The sequence below is a fragment of the Malurus melanocephalus genome, unplaced genomic scaffold, assembly GCF_030028575.1.
Source record: "Malurus melanocephalus ecotype Western Australia unplaced genomic scaffold, MMel_1.1 scaffold_48, whole genome shotgun sequence".
NCBI lineage: Eukaryota > Metazoa > Chordata > Aves > Passeriformes > Maluridae > Malurus > Malurus melanocephalus.
Window position 1 is genome coordinate 560,074 of NW_026623280.1, and position 17,234 is coordinate 577,307.

A 17,234-nucleotide genomic window follows, 5' to 3' on the forward strand; every position below is an offset into this window, starting at 1 on the left:
GAGCTGCACCAGGCAAGGCAGTTTTGAAGCAGTGCAACGTTGCGACAGTTCTAGCCCGACAGATCAGAATCCAGCTTGCTGCTGCTGCTGCCACCATCTCCTTAAAAACGGGAAGCTCACCTAGAGTATCCATAGAAACTTTGTGCATCTCAGAAAGGCACAAGACAGGGTACCAAAAGGCACACTGGCACAGAGGCTTCAGCACTCGTTGCCTAACAAGACTCCGTCTGGGTCAACACTGACTTTCTGACTAATCAGGAGTCTGACCAGACTCCAGAGCTGTTTGATGCCATTCCTTGTTTTTCTCACAAGACCTGCAGATGCAGCCTGGGCAGAAGAGAGGGAAAGAATTTTAGGAGGGCTGCTCATATTTTGCAGTCAGTAGATTAATTTCTTCCCTTTACAAAGCACATACAAAGAAYTGATGGCTGTTTTCCTGCACAAAGTGCAGTAGCCAGGATGAAAATCAGTGCATTCGAGGACAAGAGCAGAGCCTTCCTTCATATTTCAGTTCCGTCCATCACCTTGATAAGCCTATGAATACTACATGAGAAAGAGCTTCAATAATAACGACAAAGCAAGCATGCAGAGGGAAAACCCTATAGATACTGTAATTAGCTCTGCTAACAGTAAATGAAGAGTCATACAGTTGAGAAATACTGCGTATCRCTGCTTGAATGAAAGAGGTTCCCTCGGTTTCCCTCCGTTCTGAGACGGCAGAAAAGACAGTCACTGTCGCAAGGAATAGAAGACCTACTCTTCTGACATGAACTTCGTGTCAGACTTCTTAGCCTTGTCTCCTGATATTTCTAAGGGGAAATGATTTAGAGATGCACAGACTTAATAGAAGAAAAGTTTAGTTCTACCAGCTACATGCACAGTACAAATCAACTCTCTCTTGAAGAGATGTATCTTTTCGTGTAACACTAAAATAAAGAGATACTAAGGAAAAGTCACATTTCTTATTTTACTAGGACAACATACCGATTGTGAAACACTTAAAACATACTAAATTTTTAGCTATGATTTAAAGAATGTTTCAGCACACAGCATCTCAACCCAGAAACACATCTGTGTATGACACCTGAAAAAAAAAATCCCGCGTATCTGCTACATTCATATATTCCCCTTTGCATCCCCATATGAAAACAGTCTTTTAACATATTAGTACGTTTTAAATTAATAAGACATTCTTACCTGTGTATCCTGCCCACCAGCCCCAGGAAGCCACCATAGCTAAAAGCCATTTAAATAACACTCCTTCGATATACCAGAAGCTTTTACTATCCAATATTCGGAGAGGTTGCAGCACAATTAAATACAAGACGTAGGACGGAATAGCAACCAGGTTATTGGCGACCATAAAAGCGAACCTGAGGAGTGCTTTCAGGCAGGTATAGCCCACCCGCTGGGCCTGCTCTAGAGTCACGGCCATGCTCTTCACAGCGGAGGGCGCGGGACCGTCCTGTGGGCAGAGGGAAAACAAGGTGGCACAGGTAGCGCTGTCCGAGCGGAGACAGGGAAAACAAGGAGGCACAAGTAGAGCTCCCGAGGGGGCGAGGCTCGGCTGTTCCCCGGCCCGCGCCCGCCTCCGCCGTGAGTCACCGGGGCGGGCGGCGACCCTCGCCCCGCTGGGGCACGGAGGCTGCTGCGCGATCCTCCGGTCGGCACCGCCTCGCTCCCCGGCCTCCGGGGGACCCCAGCCCGCACTCCCGGCGGGGCACACACGCGTGGTCCCGGCCGCCTTCCATCTCTCCCTCCCCAAAACGGCGGCGGGCGCTACGGCGGCTGCCGGCGGCCTCTCCCCCGCCCCGGCGCGGCTGACAGGAGCCGGGGCCCGCGGGGCGGGAAGGGAAGGGAAAGGAGCCGGCGGCGGCGGCCCGGCCGCGGGACTCACCTCCGGCGGGGCGGCGGAGCGGCGGCGGAAGCGGCGGGGCTGAGGGAGCTGGGCCCGGCGGCGGCGGTCCCGGCTGGCGGCGGTCCCGGCTGGCGGCGGCTCATGGACCCGGAGGTGGCTGGCCCGGCCGCGGCAGCGCTGCTCGCCCTGCGGCTCCCTGCGGAGGGGGAGAGGGGGGCGGGCGGCGTGAGCGCGGGGGAGGCGGGAGCGCCGGGCCGGGCGGGCAGGCGCAGACCGCGGGTTCACCTCGGTTCTCCCGCGCCCGCGGCCGGGCCTGGCACGCTTCGCTTTCCCCTCCCTTCCCCTCCCTTACCCTTCCCCTCCCCGCCGGCTCGGCTCGGCGCTCCGCGGGTGGGACGGAGCCGAGCCCCGGCCCCGCAAGGGCAGGCGGCGCCGCGGGCGGGGGGGAGGACTCTGCACCTGCCGGGGGCGGGGGTTCGTACCTTGGCCCCGCCGCCGCCTGCGAGCCCCCGACGCGGGTTCATGCCGGGCGCTGGGGCCGCGCTCCCCGCCCCCGCCGCGTCCGCCGTGACCGCCCGACAGCGGGGCTGGCGCTGCAGTGAGCACCGCCCCCCGCTCACACACACAGGGACAGCAGCCCCTCGCTCACACACACTGGGACACACACAGGGACAGCAGCCCCCCGCACCCTCCCGCTCACACACACGGACACACGCAGAGACAGCAGCCCCCCGCTCACACACACGGACACACGCAGGGACAGCAGCCTCCCGCACCCTCCCGCTCACACACACGGACACACGCAGGGACAGCAGCCCCCCGCACCCTCCCGCTCACACACACGGACACACGCAGGGACAGCAGCCTCCCGCACCCTCCCGCTCACACACACAGGGACAGCAGCTCCCCGCTCACTCACATATGGACATCAGCCCCCCGCACCCTCCCGCTCACACACACGGATATGCACAGGGACAGCAGCCCCGGGCAAAGCCGCCCCCGCAGAGCGCATCCCGGCCCGGCCCGTGGGACACACGCCTTTCTGTCCCCCAGGGCTTCTGCACCCGTCCTGCAGCCGGGCCGGGAGAGACCGGAACGAGCGAGGGAATGGCCTGAAGTTGTGTCAGGGGAGGTTTAAGGTGGTTGTTAGGAAAAGGTTCTTCACCCAGAGGGTGGCTGAGCACTGGAGTAGGTTCCCCAGGGAATTGGTCACAGYACCAGCCTGACAGAGCTCAAGAAGTGTTTGGACTAGGCTCGCAGGCACATGCTGTGACTCTGGGATGGTCCTGTACTGGGCCTGGAGTTAGTCTCAATGATGCTTGTTGATCCTGWGACCAGGCAGCAGCATAGCTTGGCCCCACGACTCCACCTCACCCTTGTTTTTTTTGGTTAAAGTTGGGTAAGTGGGGAGGTAGAAGAGAACATTGCCACAGGTTCCTTCAGCACCACCAGAAAGACCCTTCAGCCCCAGACAGAGACAGTGCATTTTGTCTTGTCCTTGTAGTTGTAAGTCCCTTGTGCATGCTTTTTATAGATTAACTTCTCCAGTTTTCTTCTTTCTCTCATCCCTTCCTAAGAGCCACAAACATCATTATCTATGTCCAAAATAACTCCATGATGGTGTCCAACCTACAGAGACACCTGATCCCAGCACAAAAGTAGCTGAGGGGAGGGACTTTACAGCCCCATCCACAGAACCTGCAGCTTTACAAAACCACTCCAGGGTGAGGATTTTTGCCTCCTGTGTAACTGCATTATCCCTCGTGGCCATGCAGGACTGTTGCCTCTTTTCTGTTCACTGTGCCTGTCAGACACAAGTCTGCTCCTGTTTTCCTGTAACCCCTGAACTGGCCATGGAGGAACACTGCCCRACCTCCTTCAGCCTTCTCTGGCCTGACCAGGCTGTTCCCTCAGCTCACTTCAACTGCTAAAATACTTACACTGAGCAGAATGGCTTTGCAAGTGATTTTAACTCTGCTTGCGTTCTTCAGAAAGAATAGCAGAAGAAACTACCTTAACAAGCAGACATGCTAGAAGGTCTTTTGTGCTGAAAAAAGAAAAAAAAAACAACAAACATTTCAAATTGTAATATGTGGACTGAAAAACATACCGGTTTCACACACTAACCATGCCATGTGTAAAGCTAGTCTATGGTTTCCTAGACAATGAGGCTTCAGAGATGACTGTACCATCAACAAAATTAAATCCCAACTTCCATTCCAGGAAGCAAACAAAGTTGTTATTGCAGAGAAATTTAATTTGAGAACTTAAAAATGCAAACAACCAAATAATACCATCGTGTTCTATTTAAGCAAAGCAAAACAAAACTAAACTGCTGACCTTTTTGACAAAAAGGACATATCTTGCATAAGAGTGTCCAAGTCTGGGCAGTTTTTTGTCTGTGTTATTTTTATTCCTAGGTTAAATCTGACAGTTGTGCTCAGTAATCATTATGCAGTCAGTCAGCTTGAGCTGTTCTTAAGTGTTACCAGCATCAATAGAACTTGAGGTTTTTTTTTGGTTTGGGTTTTCTTTTCCCATGTATCTCATACAAACAACTCTGGGTACACACTTGAAGTTATTCCCAGCAGAATCTTGCTCCAAAACCCTCAGGTAGAAAAAGGACAATTTTTAGGCCATAATTAAGGACATATTTTAATTTTTTATATCCAACAGCAAAATTAAGCCTTGTTTATGTATCATTCCAAGATTAAAATATGAATTACAGATAACTTTTAGATAATTTTACGCATGTTAGTTTCATTCACACAGCACAGTTTGGAAATACTATTCTGAAATCTGATGCATCCAATGAGGCAATGCAGAAATGATGTTAGRCAAGTGATGAATTAGGCAATTTATCCTGCAGAAAGGAATTGCACATGGGGAAGCAGCCGTACAAAGCATTCATTCTTCRTCAGTGACTGCCTAAGAGCCTAGGAAGCTGTGGTTTAGCATTCTGCTGAATGAGCTGGTAGCAAAGATCCACCCCTATTCCTCACTTCCTGGCCTTGCCATGGACAACCCAAGTCCTAGGAAKTGTGCATAATGAAATAACCTTACTGCTCTTGAGAAGACAGCTGTGTCACCCAGTCTGAACCTCTAAAGAGTCCTTTCTAGTACCAAGTTACATGTACGTGTATGCCATTACTGCAAACAAAAAGAAGGAAACAACTAAAAGCAGCAATCTTTTATTAGGTCARTAATTCAGAAGCCCAGACATATCACAAGTGATTTTTGGTTTTGATTTTTAAAAAATGAATTCCAATTTCTGGAAGCAATTCCTCAGTCCCTGAGCTTCATGAGCTTTCATTATATATATAGTTTGTCGTACATATAGTTTGTAATTTTACTACTATAAATGCAAAAAAAGGCAAAATATTAATGTAAGCAATTCTCACTTTGTGGCCTTTTTAATAATTTCTCTAAAGTTTACATGTTTTTCTGTTTTTTCTCTTTTCAATCTCACAGAAATAATGACAGAGATGTCACTATTGATCATTGTAAAAATACATTTTAATGTGCTAATTAACTGGTAGATATAGATATGAACATTGGTACAATCAGGTGATTAATTGATGTCAAGGATTGCTGGAGCAGATAAGTAAATATTGGACTTGTCTCCCACTTACCTTCATAAAAACCTGCAGATCAAAACACAGAAAAAGGTTAGGCTTATTCCTGCCAGTAAGAAGGGAAAACACGTTGTTACTGAGGTGTGAATGTGACAGAGCAATAAACAAACACAACGGTTTTATTCAGCCACTTTAACAAGCAATCCCAAACAGTACACAGGTTACTGCATAGTCTGGGAGTGCTTAATCCACACAGGCTGGATCTGAACRCTGGATCTGGCTGCAAGATTCCAGTCAGGTGTCAGTCAAACTCCTCAAAAGCCTTTTGAGGAAGGCAATGTTTTTCGTGTCTGGGAACACTTCCGGAAGTGATTAAGCCATGTCATTGTCACATCTTTGCATCTCCATTTTGCTGTAGCATTAGAGCTGCCTGCTAGCATAGCTGCGAGGAGGAAATGCAGTGCAGACATTCAAGGAGTCCAGRAGTCACAACCATAATGGAATCCAGGCTTGGAAGCTGTAAACACCAGCTAACTGAAAGATTGGTTTCTGGAGTTAGGAAACAGCAAGTTTTGGAATGCTTTTGAACCTCTGTCTGGGTCAAAGATTGGCAAATCAAAAGCTTTTTTGCCACAACCAGATTCAATCGGCTCTCCCTGCTTGCTTTCATTGTAGCAAACTGAAGCKGCAGATGCCATATGGTTGGAGGAAAAAGGGTTAGGAGGATGCACTTGTGTGCTGATGACAGTGAAAACAAAATGGCCTTTACAAACCACAATCCCTGCCATACAGAGAGAAATGACAAGAAAATAGCCTGAGAAATCTCAGAAATTCTACAGAGCACAAAACAGCTACTGCTTCCAGCCTCTCAGAAAAAACCAACTGGCTACTTGGGGAATTATATAAAATTTTATTTTTTAAAAAAAGAGCATGGTATGAAACATGAAAGTAGACTAAACTGCCATGAGGAACTACAAAGATGGGAACATGCAGAGCACAGRCTGCTGGAAGATGCATAATATGAAATAGGGAATATACTCAGGGGAGCATAAATACAGAGAGCATCTCAAGTGAATTAAGTAGTTAGCGTTGGATTTGGAAAAGTCACAGTTTAAAGAAGCATCAAGAACCTCACCATGTTTTCTATAATCTGCAATAAAAACAGGGGGAAAAAAGTTAAACCCAAAACAAAGCASAAAAGGGAGGAAGTTCGAGGATCTGGAAAAAAAATTGACATTTAACCTTCAATTCTGAGCTGCTTTACAGYGTCAATTACCCTGGTGTGAAGGATTTTTGCATTGGTGTCTTCAGAACATTAAACATTTTCATCGTAACAGTTAAACCTTCCAAAATACTGTGTTAACAGTAGTTTCTACTGCAACCTCTGTAAGAGAGGCAAAATCACCTCCATTCTCCAGGTAAATTCTTAAATGTAAAGGACAGTATCAGTTACTCATTCCCTCCCAGCTACACCTCAGGAGGAACCATACTTGTCAAAGTCCCTTAATCTTCAGTAGCAAGGTGATCTCATGTTCTTTCTCGTAGTCACCCAACAGTAGACATGCTTTCTAAAAGATCTATTTTCAGCAATCTTTCAGACACACCAGTTCCTTTTGAAGACTTGCATTCATTTATCACACAAAAAACTTACAACCCGGGCCACTTTCCTTTTGTCATTTCTCTCCAGGAAGTAAATGTTATCAGACTATTTGACCTTTCAGTCAAAGATGCTTTTGTTTGCATTTTAATTCTTTTAAGGACACTTCAGGGTAATATGAAGCAGAAGTTAAAAAGGAAGTAAATTGTGGCATTGACTTTAATATTTGTCACATTCCTGAAYTTATGTAAAATGGCTTTAACTGAGCTGACACTGAATCTCAGCCCCCTGACAAGCTACCTTCCCTTGCCTGCACCTCCAGATCCTTTCACCAACATCAGCCAGCTGCAGACAAGTCAGTCTTGCCAGTTCCCTTGGTTCTAGCATACAGAGTTGTCATTTTTGCTCATTTTCTCTAGTATTTAAGCCCTTGGATGAAAGGCTAAGTTTTTTCACATTACAAAAATTATAGGCCTCAGAAAAAATGTCAAAAGTGTGACCAAAAATTTCAGGCTCACAAYAAATCCACACTTTTCTTCTCCCTTCTACTACCTTGAGTTGACATCAGATCTTATACAGTGCCTCTTCAACAAGACTGCAGGATGCCAAGTTAAAGACTTGAGTTGTTTTAGGGCCATTTTTTTATTACAACTGTAAAAGAGACTAAACAAAATTTATTTTTCCTGAGTAAATAAAAACAGCATTGAAGTAGCAGTGCTTGACCCAAGGGTGTTTTGGTTGTTGTTGTTGTTGTTGTTGTTTGTTTTTTTGTTTAACCAGGAATCATTAGATATGATGCAAGTTGGATTTTTACATAGCTCTTTAAGTTAGTATTTCATTCCAAAATTTTTGTAAGCCTAAATGAGACCAAGTAAACACTTTACAACCAGGCATTATTGCAACTGTAATTTTGCCCAGAGGTATTTTACAGTTAGACACAGACAGAAGAAGAAACTGGCACCAGTGAGGCAACTCCCGTGCAATGCTTGAACTTCTGTCCCAACATAAAGTAAAAAATAAAGTTTAACACACAGCTTCTGGGGTGTCCTCAGAGCAAGCCAAGGCACAGTAAGGGAAGCCATGTGACATGGAAGACACAGCTACACAAAATYAGTGTACAAAACTATCAGTGTATCAAAACTATGGGGAAGAGAGAAAACAGCTCATGTCTAATGCTGGGACTGGCTGTGGTCCCATTATTCCATCTACTAAGTCCTGCATCAAACTGGGTCTTTATACAGTGAGATTGTTAAGAACACTGCATCCTCCCTGCTCTGCATTTCATGGATGAAGCTCATTTGGTGGATTGCTGCTGCTCAATTTAAYTGGCCAACGTAACTGGGCATCCTCTGTGGGAATGTATTTTTGTCCCATTTAATACTTAATTCTTATTTATCACGTGCTTTCCAATTGCTTGCCAAGTCCAAGGTGGTGTCAAAATAGATTTACTCGGTATGGACATACAAAAAGTGATAATTCATAACCATTTCAGGTGGAGATTATATTCTAATATTTAGAAGAACTCTGTTATGTAGGATTTGTTAAGGGTYTGTTTTTAACTATTTTTAGATGCATTTATTTCCTTTGTGGCACAAAAGCAGTGTGATAACCAATATCTGTGCTATTTCTACCACAAAGAATCTAAAGAGACTCTAAGTATAAGCTACAGAGGGGGACAAAGCCATATGATGCTTCAGTGAAGACTATCTTGGTCTCCCAAAAGAATTTGGGTACATTAATACCTTTCTACAGCATAACAGGAGCAAACCAAGGAATTTTGGAGCTGGTTAAAAACAGTACACTCATCTTGTTTGTGACCTTCACCATTTGTAAGAAAGGCAAACCCCAAAATACATCACATTTGAACAATYTGCCAGCTAGTCAAGACTAGCAGAAAGTGAGGCAGATGTAGCCATCCTTCCCTTTCTTCTACCAGCTAYATGCAAACTTCATAATTTTCCACTTAGGCAGAGCTTGTTAACCTTCACACAATRCTACCCTTGGATTTTTCATTTCAATCTGTTTTACGTAAGATGTATACATCAYATTTATAATTTTTGGGGTTACTCTTGGTCCAGCATCAGTATAAGCCCTCTTATTGCAGCTACATGTTCTGTAACTCATATGCAGACTGGCTAAGATTACTCCTAAAGTAATTCACAGTTGTCCAAATTAATATAATCTTAAAAACCAGACACTTTGTTCCTGATATTACAATACCTTTTCATACCRTAATAGTCTCCATACCAACCCCTGTAATTGTGAGCTGAATAATTCAGGTGTTTTGAGGTGTCTGATTTCTCAYTAAAGCTAAACTGAAGACTTTGACAGAGGCCACTTATTAAAGGTGGGTAACAGATACAGCACAATGTGACCAGGTGGTCAGTGAGCAACTCTTTCATTTGATGCTGTATGGGATGTGTTTCTGCCATACTCTGTGTGTCAGTCAGTGGGCAGCTTAAGTAGAGCACAACAAAGCTAGGTTCTCGTCTTAGTTACAAGGGTGTTTTTTCACCCATTAACACTACTGTCATCTAGGTAAGTTTGAGCTGAGGGTTTGCTTTTGATTTTGGGGGTCTTGTTTTGTGGGGTTTTTTTATGCTTGTTTTTTTAAAGAAAGGAGCTCTAGAGTAACTCCAACTGCTTACTTAATCTTTAACCTCTGTGTTAGCTTGGTTATGAAATCTTTTATCCATAACATTGATTTAATTCAGTCCCATCTACAGAACGTTATTACTTCAGGCAATGTAACATGCTGATTATAGATTAGTTTGAACTTCGCAAGATTTTTTTTTGTAAGCCTATTAAGTTTGCATAAAGAAGCATGGTGCAAACACAGAGATGAAGCCAGCCCGTCTTTAGGCAGATGGGACTCCTAACATTTCCTAGTTATCACACTGTTTTGTGATTAGTCATTTTAAAATATATATATATATATAAAGCAGGAATTCGACTGCTCTGAATTAATCTCTAATATTTTTCTCCAYCTGTACTGGCAAATTAAACACTACACTGTATGGTCCTGATCATAAAGTTCATACRTTGCATGAAGATCAGATGAAGCTCTTATTTTCTTCAAACCCATTCAAGGTCACTTCAAGTCAACATTTACCAGACTGACCTACTTGTGTTTTGGTAAAGTGTTTGTAGATCAAACCGTAAATACAGGAGAACAAAACAAATACTTATCACTGTTATTAAGATGATTCTCACACTTAAATCCCTAGTGAACAGCTTGTTACAAAATTAAAGAGTTATTCACACCACTTTATCTTTCTTATGTTTGTTGAATTCTATATTGTTACAATCTAAAATTAATATCAATGTTTCAGGAAAGTGGTGATCTTTTCTAGTTGAAAAAGAAAGTAAAGAGTCCAATGTAACAACAATAGCTGCCTTTGTGGGGGAGTCTATTTGTCCATGTGCTGAATTCCATTGATTTCAAACAGCACTGGGCAAAGTGCAAAGATCCATCCCATTTACCTGACTGAAGAACTGGGGACAAACTAATCAGGTCTGATCCAAGGTCCACAGTACATTTCCAGGAAGTAGGCATTGTAAAATAAATACCATCATAGAAATCTGATCAGGACAGAGGTCTATTAAAAAACTCCTCATCTTCCCTCTCCCAATTTAGCACAGCACACAACCTCCTTGTCTTATGATGCCATATGCAGCTTTGCAACTGTTTTGCTCAGCTTCCTCAAGACTGTTTTAACTTGGTTACCCAAAGAAGGTCATGAACACATCCATGTTGCAAGCTGCTTATACAGTTTTTGCACAAGCTCAAGCTGCCTGAAGAAATAATGCAACACTGGAAAATCCAAAAGGAGAAGTCACACCATAATTTGCATTCAAGCTACCCACATCCTCTGCAGCCTCGCTACCTGGCTGAAAAAACACTATTGCCGTCTCTCTGCTGAATGCAGAATACTGATGTCCACTGTTAACAGCAATTAATCATTCCTAGGGAAAAGTTCACTTAAAGATACTGTTGGCACTGGTTAATGAGTAATCATTAATTAGGGTAGACAACACTATCAGTTAGGCATTAAAAGGTATCTTGTTTTTTTTTCTCTCCAGAGACAATGATCATAGAATCACAGAATGGTTTTGATTGGAAGGAATCATTTAGTTCCAACCCCCTGCCCTGTGCAGGGACACCTTCCACTAAACCAGGTTGCACATGGAGGCCCATCCAGCCTAGCCTTGAACACTTCCAGGGATGGGGCATCCGTAACTTCTCTGGGCAACCTGTAACAGTGCATCAGCCTCACAGTAAAGAATTTCTTCCTAACAGCTAATCCAAACCTACTCTCTTTCACTTTGAAGCCATTCCCCTTGTCCTGWCRCTACATGCTCTTGTAAAAAGTCCCTCTCCATCTTTCTTATAGGCTCCCTTCAGATACTGCAAGGCTGCAATTGGGTTTTCAATGAAGCCTTCTTTTTCCACAGATGTAGGAGAAGGTTGAATTCCATAAAATCCTTATACATCTTATCTGTAGTTTCGTGCCAAGTTTATCAWCCTAAGCCAGGGGCAGGCCTAACATGCTCAGGAGAGGAAGGGAGGAGGCACCATGCCATGTCCTATGATTTGCATCAACAGCAAAGCCCCTTCCTGTCCTCCCCACAGCCAAGCCAGGCCGCTTTATCCTGATTTACATTAGCCCGCAGCACAGACTTGAGCAACAGTCATCAGTCAAAAAAGAACTTTAATCTAGAYGATAGGAATGCTGTTATATATTTACCACAGACAGCCAAGACCAGTCTCCTTACGTCTGTGCCACAGCACAAACATGTTTGTAAGAGACAATTACTCCCCCTTTTCATGCCACACAGTCAAGTGTTGCCCAAAAGCTCCATAGGCTGGCATATGCAGTAAGTGCTGGAAATTATTCTTCCTAAAATACCACAATTGTTTGTCATTAGTGCTATTGATGCATTTCAACTTAATAAAATGTTATAAAATCCATTACACCATTGTTAACTGTGGCTAAGAAAAGAAATCCTAATGGCATGGATGAATCCAGCCAGACCACAAGGGATTACATAGTTTCATTTATTCAGCCTAAGTCTTATAACAAAAAGGCAGAAGGAAACAAGAGTAAGGTTTCAAAATTATAGTTTCATAGTTATAGATATAACTGCAATGCTATTTTTGCTTAGATTTATGAATCTACAATGTATGTGGAAAAAAATTATTAAAAAACGTAAAACCACAACTCCCTTTATAAAACAGAAGTGATGCAAGTGCAACATAAAAACCCTTTCAACCATCTGCTCAACTGTTATCCTTTTTTCTCCATATAGAAAATCCAGTAGTCCCAGTTTCACTGAACTCCTCTGGATCCATACGCCCCTTTGTCAATCCCACGTGGCACAGGCTGTTTTATGCCTCACCTCACACTGTCTCAAATGCAAGTTTCTCTAAGGTCCCAGCCTTCACCTCCCTGCTCTACAGCCCCGGTTGCCAATGGAAGCTGAAGGTTCTGAGCAAGACACTCACCATGTTGTTCAGGTGGGGATCCATCTCCCGCCTTGGAGGTTGAAAAACGATATTGAATGCAGCTTTGAGATAAAGCCTGCTTATTGGTAGAACTCAGATCTTTCCGCTTCCACTTAAAACTGTCAAGATGGACAGACAGCAGTGGAAGCCACTATAATTAGATTTGGGGTGGGGGGAGGAAGGAGAACTCAGAACAGGCTCATGTGTTGAGGTTCTGAGAAATTATCAAACACAATGTGCCTTGTGTTAATGCTGAATGATACAYCCCAGCAAATTCAGTATCATAGAACCATAACTGCTTATCACACTCAGCTGTGAGAACTTCGTACTGACTTAATTGAGGTCAGGAATTAATTGCACGTCTTTCAGATAACACTTCTAAATGGCAGCATCTGTTAAAGAGAAGAYATTAATTCAACCCTTTTAGGCCAAACATTTACAGAGAAGCAGAAAGTCCCAGTCAGAGCRAGAACGTGAAAAAAGTAAGTAAAATATTATCTTGTCATAAAATGTGTCTTGATTGGCAAACTGTAAGTATGGATCAAAGCAATAATATGCTGGAGAAATAGCTATATACAGCAAAGCCTAGATCCGAGTATTTAACTTACTATTTAATATTCTTTTCTCTGTACTTGTGTATTCCAGGGAATCTTGCCTCCCAAGCCCAGTCTTGCATCCTCTTTTCCATTGTTAATACTTAGTGATGACTGAGTTAGACTCTTCCCACGGCAAAGCTACTAAAGGGGAACACAAAAATAAACAAGGGTTGAAGAACAAATAACATTGCAATTGTTACAGCTTGTTAGTAAGGGTTCTCAAGCTTGACTGGTGAAGAAACAGGACATAGCCTGGAATTCCAGGACCAGCCCATAGTATCTTGGTGCTGAGATTACCAGCTGATAACCTAGCAGGGAGCAGCCCTGCCCAGAGCAATGTCTCAGACACGAGCATCTCCAGGACTATCTACCGTGCTGGTGATAAACTATTTTCCTGAAGGCAGGGAGGAATGGAAGTAGAGGCTTGACACCTTCTAGAACCACACCAGCTACTGCTGTCTCAAGATGGGGTGGAGGCCAGTAATTTGGAGTATGTAAATTATATTGCACATTCCACTCCCTACAACACACACTCTTATTGTGGTAACTTCTGTCTCCAAGGGGAGGTAGTATAGGAGTTGTTACATTCCTTAAATACTGATCATCTCTCACCTAAGGATGTGGTACCCATTAAAAAACAARCAACACCCCCAGCCAACCAGCCCCAAACCTAAACCAACCTCAGTCATTAGATGAGTGCACAAAAACAGGCCCTGGGATCTGCTCTCCCTGATGGCAGCAGCAGTATCYAGGACTGCAAGCAATCATAAATTACACATGTCCAGATCTACGGCAGAAAGGCTCACATTCCAGGTGAGGAACCTCTGCCATTCATCATGCAGCCAAACACCTTAACACTTGCTCCTGACCATTAAATTTTGCCCGTGAAATGTGAGCAAGGAAGGGAGCAGCCCTAACACATGTGGTAAAGCAAAGCAGCAAGAGTGATCCGTACTGCTGCCCCCCCACACACGTGCCCAGGAATTTCCCAGCTCATGCTGCTCCTCCTCCTCTCTGATGTAAACTCATAAGCATCACAACCTTTGCAAAGATAATGTAAGGGAATTACTGGAAGAATCAGTAGGTATATTTGGAAGGACTGGGTGCAARCACTGCTGTCARAAGCTGTGGATTATGYCCTGAGAAGATGGATGAAAAAGTGCAAGTTAGCAGCTGAATGAATATACAACTGAGTAGAATCCACTCGTGAATTTGCAGAATGAAGGCAAGAGATTGCAGGGAAAAGTTGATCAAGATTGCTCAAATAWGCAACATGATACACTCTGAAGAAGCCTTAAGGAGAAAGTCAGGAAGATTTCCAAATCACTGCTGTAACCAACACACCCAGGAGCAGTCATTCTTCAAYCAATATTTGCCAGAGGCCTTAGAAAACACCACTACTTGACTTTAAGATCAAAACAAAAAGATAAACACACTGACTTGCAACTTGAGTCTTGCCATGCTGCAGCTCAGAGATCAGCAGCTGCCAACACCCCACAGTCTGTAGTCACCATCTTTAAAAACAGATGACCAGTGAAATATCCTTACAAAATAAATGGATTAACATTCTGTTCCAGCAGAAAAGCGTTGAGTATCACCGAAAAACTCTCTGTACCCTGGTTCACAAAAGCTCTTCAGCCTGTGAGCTGTGTTGATGAGATCCTACCCAGCCTGTAACAGCTGATCRAGTTCACATCGAATTTCAGCTGAACTGTTACAAAAATCCTGCAGGGTTCCCACAAAAGGTCAGCACGATGTATGCAAATGCATGATGAAAGGATATAAAATGAACATACAAGATAAACAGTATGAATTCCTGATTAAAAATAGTTCAGCTGAAYCTAGGTATTATATAAACACCAAAGATGACTCTTTATAATCTGATCCTACTAGTCAGTGACTTCATTATGCAGGGAAACATGAGCTGGAATACTCAGATTTTTCAGTGCATTCTACACTTTCACATATAGAGCCATTTGCATATGTGCAGTTCCAGGCAAAGTCCACTGCTAAGTACATCTGTTGTCTGCAAACAGAGTTCAACAGGGCTGCCTATATAAACACAGAAAAATTGAATTTTGAATCTCGGATACAACACATGCAAAATCCAGCTATTGCTACCAGATAGATTAAAATGAACGCTCATGGACACGAGTCTCATTTTAGCAATTCAGAAGTACTAATTCTGTTACATTAGACTTAATCATCAAGAACATTTAAATTAGTCTTTAATCAGTAGATCTTCATTACTGAACATGTGCTATTTGAGTGCATTTATTAAACACACTGTTAGTACTTCTCCCTGCAAAACTCAAATACCTCAAGATCTTTTTCAAATTCTCTTTTAGAATTAATTTTTAATCTTTGCCATTACAGCAGTGTAAGTTTGTCCAGTTTCTCTTATCTTCCGTCCCCCTTCAGAGTACAAGTTGCTYATACATACACAAAAACTTTAAAGGCTTTAATTCCTGAAGATACAGGGATTTTCATGCATCTCCAAAATGCTTTAGTAAGTGGAAYGCCCATGTAACTGCAGGTCCTTCTACTCCTAGCAAGTCAAAATAATTACAGAACCAAATGAAATAATTAACCACTAGTAGCATTCTTTGTAATGACTGAATTCTCTTGCCATTGCCTGGATAACACAGATAAATATTTTACTGTATCAGGTTGTATGTCTTGCCAGCCTTGTAATTGAAGTGGCCTGGAAGTTTAATATTTTAGTGAGGCACAAATGAGTCACGGTCTCAACTGCCTGTGCTGAGCATGAATTATGTACTTCATTTTAACAGCAGTCCAATACAGAATGATGGCAGAGATCCTGTGCCCTSTGTGAACCCTACTACAGTGTTAAGGGGGTTTGTCCTACATTGAAGGAAACKTTTGTCTGCATTCTGTTTAGAAATTCCTGTGAATGGCTTGTGAATCCATGGAGACTGTTGAGTAATCAAATCACTGGTGAACAAATTATATCTCAGGCTGCACAGCTGTAGATTGCTGCTCCCTTGCTGGACAAAGCCCTTCCCACCTCTGTCCTCTGATTTCAGCTGCCAGCTTCTCATTACCAACAGCACAGCCAGAACTAAGAATGGGTACAAATGAATCACTGCTCAAACAGCTGAACTCTGTGACTAACCCAGGCTTCTTTATAACACTGGGCAGAGTCTTCCCGAAGTAAAAGATAAAGGACAAAATGAGTTATGCTTCCGCTCACAGTATTTGCTCAGATCTCAGTATTTCTATACTCTAGTGTACTAAATAAACAACTTTATCACTTGTAATCATTTCTATGAGCACAACCAGAAAATGCTGGGGTTTTTATCTCCTCCAAAGGGTGGAGATGAGGAAATAAAMCAGGTGATAATTACAGTGATAAATTTTTAAATTGCTAATTTGCCATTAGCTTTTGWCAACTGCAAGTCACACAAGTGCTGCCCAAGTCCCACCCACAGGATAGATCGGAAGACACTTGCCTTGTAAAACTTCTGTTAMATTCCTGTGCTGCTCATCCTTTACTCCTTGAATGGCCAAATATCAGGCACAGCCCAGCAAGACTGGGCAYGCCAAACCAAAACTAATTGAATTGCCTAACAATACTGTTGGAAGGACAGATTTTTTTTTTCTTGGGGAAGGATAGATTTTACTGAGCATTTGACTCTTCAAAATTATTTTTTTTAAGCCACACTTTCTGGAGTCAAGTACTAAAAATAAAAAATGAGGAACGAGACTATGCTAAACATGATTTACGGCTATCATGATTGTAGAGAAGCAGCTGAAAGTAAAAGCTCAGATTAGAAGAGACATTTTTCAAATTTMTTCAGATTGCACAGCAGAGTATTTGAGGTGGTCAACGCCAAATTTTGCCTGGGCTGCCTTGGAGCTGCTGGAAGTGCTCAAAGATTTACAGCAGGAAGAGGAYGTCAAGCTCCCAGCAGTTTTTCATAGCAAAAAATATTTTCATCTCTGCCAGCAGGAGATAAGTGGTCACATACAGGTGAGAACCCATGAATCAGAAAAACCACATCACAGGTAAACAGGGGTTGACTTGGCAGTGGATGTCCGAAACCAGGACAGCCTRTAAGTGCTGTTATTACCCATGACT

At 43.4% G+C, this 17,234-nt stretch overlaps 1 protein-coding gene across 3 annotated transcripts in view; it reads right to left on the minus strand.

Annotated features, from left to right (window-relative positions):
• The window catches only part of LPGAT1 (lysophosphatidylglycerol acyltransferase 1), a 59,533-nt gene extending 57,154 nt beyond the window's left edge, over positions 1 to 2,379 (minus strand). Inside the window, exons 1-3 of one of the 3 annotated variants that reach the window (XM_057365095.1) lie at positions 2,341 to 2,379; positions 1,898 to 2,054; positions 1,198 to 1,465 (exon numbers count right to left, since the gene is read on the minus strand). In XM_057365095.1, coding sequence (XP_057221078.1) covers positions 1,198 to 1,435 — 238 coding nt within the window. In that variant the 5' untranslated portion in view covers positions 1,436 to 1,465; positions 1,898 to 2,054; positions 2,341 to 2,379. Of the gene's footprint in view, positions 1 to 120; positions 164 to 1,197; positions 1,466 to 1,897; positions 2,141 to 2,340 lie in introns of those variants that run through there. The other 2 variants (XM_057365094.1, XM_057365097.1) reach the window with 2 other exon arrangements.
• Positions 2,380 to 17,234: the final 14,855 nt, after the last annotated feature.